Genomic DNA, 9,756 nt, shown 5'->3' on the forward strand with positions numbered 1-9,756 from the left:
AGGAATTAAAGAAGAAGAATGAAGAGAATAAGGAGTCCATAACAAAAGCGGTACAGGGTTGGAGAAAAGTCCAAGAGAACAACAACATTGAATTTAGAGATATAGTAAAACAAAAGATGAAAGAACAACCCAAGGACACAGTTATTAAAGTGACGAGAGAGAAGGAGAATATAGTAAGAGACTTGGCGGATAAAAAGAAATGTATAATTATATTAGGGATGGAAGAGAAGCACAATCCAAATAGGACTACAAAAGTAAAGGAGGAGAAGGAAAAAGTAAACAAGATATTAGTAGTTCAAGAAGATGAACAAGAAACAGGGAAATTGAAGAAATATATAGGTAAATACACACACACACATACACACATATATATATATTATATATATATATATATATATATATATATATATATATATATATATATACATACATACATATACCAAGGCTTTTTCCCCCTTTCAAGGGAGGTAGCCAAAAAGGGAAAGGCATAAAAACACTCCCACCCATTTCATCCCTAAATACACTCCACACCCCTTCCACCCTCCCTCTCATCTGAGCACCTCCTGGATGACGGATCATCCCAGCACCTTGCCCACCGCCCTGGGTCAGAAGCAGTGTCATCAACTATTGGATTTCTTTGCACTTACATTCATTATACACTACCATTTCTATAACTCTCATCTAGGTTTTCCTTTAGCAGTTTACAGTTCTCTTCACATTTCATTTCCCTCGTGATCTCTGTGTTGTCTACATACAAATTTTGAGCTAGTTATATTTACAGGGTTAGTGTGCTGTTTAGTTAGTTGTGTTTACAGGGTTATGTTTACGTGACCTCCATCTCAATTGACCATTTTTTTTAATCCATTCTCTAAACTATTCTTGTTCAGCAATATTATATATTTGGAAATATATCTTTCTAAGATCTTAGAAAAAATAAATAAATAAATCGTACGTCCTGTCATTTCATCCCACATTAACAAATCCTGTTATTGTTTTCTACAAGTTGCACATAATTATCACTATTATGAAATTACCTTGAAATAGAAAATAAATTGTATGGAATGTATATGGTGGCAATAATTTGTCACTTGACTACCACTGTAGTGTAAACATTGCTTGATATTTTTACATGCGAAAACTTTTCTCACCACTTTCTTGGTATCCACACTTTTCTCTGGAATGGAGTAGAATACTATAGAAGATAACACCACAAGAGGCGCTTTGGTATGGGAGGCACCCCAATCATAATAAGAAATAATGGTAGTATAATCTATCTCTCTCCTTCAGTTGCCGTTCTCTGTGGATGAAAAACGTCTTCTGTCTAGTGCTCAATAATTTATATGTGCATTTGCCAAATCGTATTTACCCAATTGTTGTACACATGAAGTGAGCCGCGCTCACTAGATCCCGTCTCCTATTCTCTATTATTTTTAATACCTACCCTCAAATTTATGTACAATTTCAACTTAATTTATATCTATAATTTCCAATTGCCATAACTAGATTTGAACTTGTGTATTGTTCGAGCTTGGGTTATATTTATGCATCTTTATATAAAACAGTATTTCTTCGCATCCTTTAGACATGTAGTCATTCTCAATATACTTCCATGATCTCTAAAAGTCCTTCCATATTTAATAAGGAGATCTCTTCTATCAATGCAATCTATCCCCTTTAGTGACTTGAATGTTGTGATCATATCACCTTTCTCTTCGATCTTTCAAAGTTGGTAGACCCAGTGCTTTTAGTCTCTCCTCGTATGGTTTATCTGCCAGGCTGGGGACCAGTTTGGTTGCTGCCCCTCCCATTCTCTCAATCTTGATTACATGCTTCACTCTGTGAGGAGACCATACTGATGATGATATGGTTTAACGTCACACACTCCCCTCTATCGGGAGGCTAGGACGGTGCCCCTCACAGAGGGCTTTGTAGCGTGGAATTAAATGAACCATGCCCTTGGTCCAACTTTGTCGGTGGCAGGACTCGAACCACCTTCACCTCAACCTTCGCCGTAAGTAACGACGCCCTAACCCGCTCAGCCAGCGAAGAGACCATACTATTGATACATATTCCATTTTTGGACGGATCAGGGTTTTGACGATTTTTCATTGTTATTATCTCTTTATTCATACAGTGGAACACCTGTTTATTCTTCTACAGTAGTCCGCATATCCCTTCCAAAATCCTACTGATATGTCTGTAAGCTGACAGTTTCTTTTATCAATGCTCCCAAATCTTTCTCCTCTTTTGCGTTTGTAATGGGTTCAGTTCTCAAGGAAGTTTAAGGATGGTCTTTTACCACTATTGCCAATTTCTAGTACTATACATTTTTTTTATTTTTTTATTGAACTTCATTTCCCATTCCTGGCTCTATCCAAAAGCAATGCCTTTATCTTTTTTTGCAATAGTCTACCATTATCCTCTTTATTTTTCACTCTTCTCATGAGTTCTGTGTCATCTACACACATGTTGGCATAGCTTGTTGTCCATCATGTCATTGATATAGACAAGAAACATTGGTTCAAACACTGAACCTTGTGTAACTCCACTTGTTACCGCTCTCCATCTTGACATCGTGTCCTTTACTACTGTCCTCATATATCTTTCCTTCAAAAGATCTTTCGTCCATTCTTGTAGTTTGCCACTCAGTCCTCCAATGTACTCCAATTTCCACACAAGTCAACTGTGGGCTACTTTATCAAATGCCTTCTCTGGGTCAAGGTACATACAGTCCACCCACTCCTCTTGCAGCGTATCAGTCACTCTCGAGTAAAAGCTAAAAAGGTTCGACAAACACGACCTTCCAGATCTGAAGCTATTCTGACTGCTTGTCAGAATGTTCATCTTTATAAGATATTTGGACCATCCATCTTTCGCAACCCTTTAATATAATTTCACTATTGTGCTTGTCAGTGATACTGGCCTATTGTTCAGTGGTGAATTGGCGCGGTGACGTCCAATTTTGAATCCCGCCCAGGGCTGAAATAATTTCAGTATCGTTGGCTGTGAGTCGTTATTCCAAGTCTAGTGGGCGGGAAGTTGTGTGTGTGCGTGTAAAGTCACAGCATTACCCATTGATCGGTCATATCTGAGCTCTGAGCTCTCTTCCGGGAGGGAAATAGCTGTCGATTACGAGTCCAACACGTGATCCAAGACCATGGTGAATCACACACACACATACACACAATACTAAAAAGTGGAAAGTACTGGAAATAGGCAATAGCGGCAAAAGACCACTTTTAAACTATTTCTTGTAAAGTGAACCCACTACAGATACTTCAACACGTGATGCAGTACGCCGATAAAACACGGCTGTGGGTTTTCCTACGTATATTCTCACTAGAACTACACAACGTAGATCCTACTGGATCTACGCTCACCTACTGACTGTTGTCCCCTTGCTTGCATCTCTGCTTGGAGCAGTAGAAATGTTGATGTTGCATTTTTGACAGAGTTGGCAGTCTTCCAATATTTTGTAATTAAACTCAATGACAAATATATCAATAGTGATACATGGTATCGCATATTGATTATAAAGTTGTGTAGTTGTTTATTGTGATTTAATCAGCATCCATATTGATTCAAATAAAGAGTAACGTGTGTGTTGGAATAATGTTGTTTGGGCTCCGAATGATTACATGTATTGATCACGTAAATGGAAGCTTTTTTATGTCTGAATGTAAGTTTGTTCGTGTGTGTTCTTGTGGTGATTTTCCATGGAGGGTTACACAAAATCAAAAGATGAGAAAGATTTGGGTGAAAGAGTACCTGTTACCCGACAGACAGATCAGCAGGATTGCGGGAGAGACTACGGGATGCTGGAAAAGATTAAGATAGGCTTTCACTATATGGATGAAGAGATTATGAAAAAGACTCGTAGAAACACCGATCCGTCTAAGAATAGAATATGCGTCAGTGGTATGGTCCCCACACAGAGTAAAGGAAATAACCAAGATCGAGAGAATACAAAAGGCAGCAACCAAACTGGTTGCCAGCGTGACAAATAAAACATATGAGGAAAGACTAAAAGAAATTTGTTTGCCAACTTTGAAAGATCGAAGAGAAACAGGTGACATGATTAAAGTATTTAGGTCAATAAGGGGAGTTGCATTGACAGAAGAGATCTCTTGATTAAAGGTGGGAAGGCTTTAAGTGGTCTTGGGAATGAATTAAGAAAGACCACATGTCTAAAGGATGTAAAGAAATAGAGTTTTCATTACAGATGCAACACATGATTCAAATCTAAATATGATAAGTGGAAACCAAGAATGTAGAACAAGTTGGAGCTGTACATGGATTTGAGGAGTAGGTATGATTAGATGGAGAGTTGGAGACGGGATCCAACGATTGTAATTAGGTAAATACAATTAGGAAAATAAACACACGCACGCGCGCAAACACATACGCACAAAAACAAATTGAGTTTGGATTGTGCGTAAGATCACATCATTACCCATAGATCTGGTAATATAGGAGCTTTGAGCTCTCTCTGGGAGGGTAATCCGTAGGTAATTATATGAAAGCTGAAAACAAGTGTTTATGGCATTGAATTTGACTACTTACATCTGTGGTTGCAATAAATTTTACACACATACACACACACACAGGAGGGAAATAGCTGTTGATCACGAGTCCAACACGTGATCCAAAGACCAAGTGAATACACACGAGGACCGTGGGCCCCAATCTTCTAACGTGGCAATTGTGTAGCCTCTGGGTATGTGTTTTTTACTTGCTTTCTGGATTGTAGTTATTATTTTGTTTACCGCCTTATCCAAGGATGGGAACTGGTCTGTTTCAAAGTGTTCTAGCTCTTCCCCACTGTCTTGTGAGTACTTTTGCCAGTTTGCTCTTTTTGGTAGTTTGTGCAAGTTCTCCTGATCGTGGGCTGTAATTTCTCTTCCAGTTCTTTGTGGTTTGGGTTTGTATGGAGGGTGAACACATTGTTTTGTCAGGTGAAATTGGTTGTTGATTGCATGCGAGAGGTTGTCTGGTGGGGTTATTGCCGGGATTAATCAAGTTTAGGCTGGAGAGTTGTTCGAGGATTATGTGTCCCCTTAGATCTGTTTGAGGGACAATTCACTCTGGATGGTGCACGACCAGATTACCTGCCAGTGTGTGGTTTGTTATTGAGTTGAGAGGTTGGAGTTGTGATTAAGGTATATTTTGCTCGGTGTGATTATATATTAGCCTACCACAGTCAATGGCGATTGACGCCCATCCTACCTGGCATCATATTTGGGTAAACGCGTTGGTAGGTCGGATTAAAATGATCAGTCTCGTACTTTCCAGTTCAAATCAGAAGAGCCACATTCAAAAACAAAGAAGTAGTACCCCAGACAATCTTTCGACGATCATCATTGAGTCATGAACGATTATCGTTGAACGATAATCACGCCGAGTAAAACGTACCTTGAACCCCAAGCGACGTTATTCAGTCGAGGGGAATTCCACGTTCCACGAGGGGCAGGAGCAGTTTCGAATAACACGTGGAACGGACGTGTCCAAGGGTTTTATTTTGGCTAAACACAGACGATTTTGATCAGCTGAGTGGACCCTTACTCTCCAGAGGGATAAGAATGGCTTAAAGCTGAAGACATGCTTTTATTCTATGACCCAGTACAATCAGTTTTTCATCACACAAGTTGATTATATAGTTGGTGATATTTCTGCTGTTGTACATGCGATGCTGTACAGTTTTGTTTTTCACAGAGAGTGCCAAAGCCGCATCTACAGACACAATAGGAAGTGAATCAGGAGAGTGGCTAGGAGGCAACAAATAACTGAGGGAGACCAATTTGACATTGGGTTAACGAAAGAAGCCTATAGCTTTTCTTGGCGTTGCTTATCGAATCCAGTTTAGGTTCTGAAACTCAACAACGACCAAGTATTCTATGTGTAGATGGATTATTGTTTTATTTCATTTTTATTCATTTACTTATTTTTCTTTTAGAGGAAGAGAATATCTGAACTTGCGTGGGTTGTCACTAACATCCTAGATGGAACACAGTTAAGATGAATCTTCCGGTGACGGGTTGTTCCCTCTGCAATGTTCGGGGAGTCTGGAAGAAGACAAAAAATGTTAACAAAGGTCATGGCCGTCGAGAGTTTTGATTTCCCGCATGAAAAAAAAATGCTCGCTGAATTTATATTACATTTCTACCTTTGTCATTCTTGTTTATGTCTGTACATACGCACACCCATGAGTTCATTCTGTAGAAACTAATTGAAAATATTACATCAAGCCAATGCACAATTTTGACATATGCAGTCATCATTAGGAATATGTGAAGAGATCCGCTGAAACGATCATTGTCTTATAATGCACAGTGGTTTCATTTCACCAATACTAATGCCACTGTTAATTGCTCAAATCATTTGGGGTTGGAGGGTTAAAACCAGTTCTTTGCCAGACTAGACCTTTCATTATAGTCCAACTGGATGTATCGCAGGTGAAAAATCAAACAATATACAAAAAGATGAATCGTAGGCAGAGGGTAATACAAGCAAGTTGCCAGCAGGGAAAGAAAATTTTCGTCATGAGAAAAAAAAAAAAAAATCAGCAGTAGTTAGGCTGCCCGCACACTAGCAACATTTTATTGCTAGTTGTCACAACAAAAAAGTTGTCAAAAATAGAACGCACACATCTCTATGGGTGCCCGCACATGGACAATTTTTCCTGAGGCGACAACAAAAAATGCCGGATCAATTTCTCCAACAACACAATTATGGCAGGCGATAGAAAACTTTATTTCGAATGGGAGCTCGCACACGAACAACATTTTGTTGCCGCAATCTTTTTATTGTGACAATATTTTGTTGTGACAACTAGCAATAAAATGTTGCTCGTGTGCGGGCAGCCTAATATGCTTACCTATAGCAAACATGGCCACAACCATTGAAACAACACTTGGTGCCTTCGCCACAGCCTAAGCCGTTAGCGCACTGTTCAATGCAGATACCCACTTGACCCGGTTTAATTCGTGGACATCTACAACCACGGCGATCTGCCAGAAGAACACGTAATGTCAGATTTTAAGAATAAGAATTAAATATTATTTAAAGTAACAAGGGTAATATTGTTGGTAAATCAAAAAGTAATCTATCCAAACGTCTCAAAGCTTGGTTTGGTTGTAGTAAGGAATTGTAGTTTTATTATTATTGTTATTATTATTATTATTATTATTATTATTATTCAATCGTTGCAGCACTTGTTCTTTTAAGTTTGTCATTCTGGGAAATTAAGTATTTCTAATAAGATTTTTGTTACTATCCAATTTTCCAAGAGATTGGACTTTGTTGATAGTAGGGATATTGGTCTGTATGATGTAGGATTTTCAGGGAGATTGCTGGGTTTTAAAATAGGGATTATGTACTCTCTTTTCCAGTTGCCTCGGATTCTATTTTAGAACGAATGGTTGAAAATGTCTTATGATAAAAAAAAAAGAAAATTAAACTGCATATTATTTTCCGATCATCTTGACCTACCTGATCATTTTCGACATATTTGCTGCCTGATAGCACCGTTATGTCATTTGATAATGTTTCAGTTAACCCTTTGATCTCTACATCCAGTCTTCACAGTTCTATGCGTGGGTTGGTATTGCAACTTCCCTTAATTCTCCTTCTCCCTTTCTTTCGTTGACTTACTTGGTTTTTTGCAAGATGACCTGCAGTACCTCCCACAACACTTAAGGTCACTTGGGCAGTCAGTACCGTTGATACACTCAATCCTGTCTTTGGCGCGAGGAACCTCTGTACGTGTAATGAGAAAGTAGAAGTTACATAATATTGTATGAAAAGAAAATATATATGAAATTTTAAACTTGATAGTAGCAAACACGAATGTAAAACAGAACAACAACAAAACCCCAACGGAAGAGACTAAAACTAAAAGTGGTCGATGAACACAAAGATTATCAGTTATCAATCAGCTATAAAGTTAAGAAGATGATATTTGTCCATGAAAAAAATACACATACCCTGTAGAAATATTTCAATCGCCTTTGTAAGGGAGGTGACCGAATCAAAGACTACTTCATCCTTGACTCTTCGTATGAAAGGAGGAAACCCTTGGTCCCAAGGCTCCACCCCGTTTAATTGCCCTTGGCAACACGAACAAGAAGATAGTAGCTCCATTCTTGTGCTCTTCAGGAACGAATGACCATATACACAAGCAGTTAACACCTCCACTTCCAACAGAAGTCTCAGCCCTGAAGGACTGACACGCTAGGCATCGAAGGGAGATGGCAGCTACGTTGAATATCAAGATGATAACATTTCTTTATTTCTGTATATATCTCTTTAATTCTTTACCTATTTACTTCTTTATCTCTTTGTGTCTTTGTCTATTTCCTTATTTATTTCATTGTTTGATTACCTAGTTATTTTTTACTGCGTAGTCGGAAAAGGTTAAAATTTTTGTTGATTGTGCATAGGAGTTTCCCTCAACGGAAAAAGTCGCCAGCAGGAATGAAAACGAGGCTTGGAATTCTAAATGTTTAGATATCCTAAACATCTGCTTCATACAATTTACAACTGTGCCCAAAAGAACTCTCTACAATCACCGACCACAACAAAAGTTCAACCACAACAACATTTCAAATTTGCCTTATCAAGAAAACTTGCTTGGCGTCAAAGAATCACCCAAGAATTGTGATATCAGAAAAGTTCTTGAAAACAAGATTGTTCTAGGACATTTGCTCGCCAACAATTCTGCTAACTATCAAAAGGAATGTGTATACAAAATAATGTACCTTGATAACTTTGTAATCAGTTTTACGTTGGTCAAACTGTTAAATCTTTCAAATACATGAGTACAATTGCGCGCGCGCGCACACACACACACACACACACACACACACACACACACACACACACATATATATATATATATATATATACATATATATATGTACATATATATATATGTATACATATATGTATATATATATGTATGTGTATATATATATATGTATATATATACATATATACATACATGTATGTATATGTATATATAATATATATGTACATATATATATATATATATATGTATATATATGTATATATATTTATGTATATATATATATACATATTGGGAGAGTATGTGATGGAAGAAAGCTAAAGATAAATGTGGGTAAAAGTAAGGTGATGAGATGTACAAGGGGTGAAAGTGGCAGTAGACTGGAAGTGAACATTAAGGGAGAGCGACTGGAGGAAGTGGATAGTTTTAGATACTTGGGTGCAAGTGTAGCAGGAAAAGGTGGAGTGAAGGTGGAGGTAGAATGTAGATTGAGAGAAGCGAGTAAATGCCTTGGTGGATTAAAGAGTGTAATGAGGAATAGACATTTAGGAATGGATGCGAAGAGGAGACTGTATGAAGGAGTGATTGTGCCAACAGCACTGTATGGGGCAGAAACGTGGAACATAAGAGAAGAAGAGAGAAGGAGTTTGAATGTGTTTGAGATGAGGTGTCTGAGAAGTATGGTGGGGGTTACTAGGCTGGATAGAGTGAGAAATGAGGAGGTGAGGAGGAGAACCGGGGTGAAAAAGGATTTGGGAGATAGGGTTGATGAAAGAATATTAGGATGGTTTGGACACATGGAAAGAATGAGTGAAGAAAGACTAGTAAAAGAGGTATGGAAGGCAGATGTGGAGGGAGTGAAGATGAGGGGACGTCCTAGGATGAGGTGGATGGATGGGGTGAAGGGGGCTTTGGGGAAGAGGGAAATGTCTGTTGAGGAAGGAAGGGAGAGG

General features: G+C 38.4%; 1 protein-coding gene across 1 annotated transcript in view; it reads right to left on the bottom strand.

The window, feature by feature from the left end:
* Nucleotides 1-550: 550 nt before the first annotated feature.
* The window catches only part of LOC143018238 (uncharacterized), a 15,747-nt gene continuing 6,541 nt past the window's right edge, over nucleotides 551-9,756 (bottom strand). Inside the window, exons 3-5 of the mRNA XM_076173489.1 lie at nucleotides 7,651-7,755; nucleotides 6,875-7,007; nucleotides 551-6,062 (exon numbers count right to left, since the gene is read on the bottom strand). Coding sequence (XP_076029604.1) covers nucleotides 6,011-6,062; nucleotides 6,875-7,007; nucleotides 7,651-7,755 — 290 coding nt within the window. The 3' untranslated portion in view covers nucleotides 551-6,010. The remainder of the gene's footprint in view (nucleotides 6,063-6,874; nucleotides 7,008-7,650; nucleotides 7,756-9,756) is intronic.

This window comes from Oratosquilla oratoria, chromosome 34, assembly GCF_046742065.1.
Source record: "Oratosquilla oratoria isolate Oo_2021 chromosome 34, ASM4674206v1, whole genome shotgun sequence".
In the NCBI taxonomy this organism is placed as follows: Eukaryota; Metazoa; Arthropoda; class Malacostraca; order Stomatopoda; family Squillidae; genus Oratosquilla; species Oratosquilla oratoria.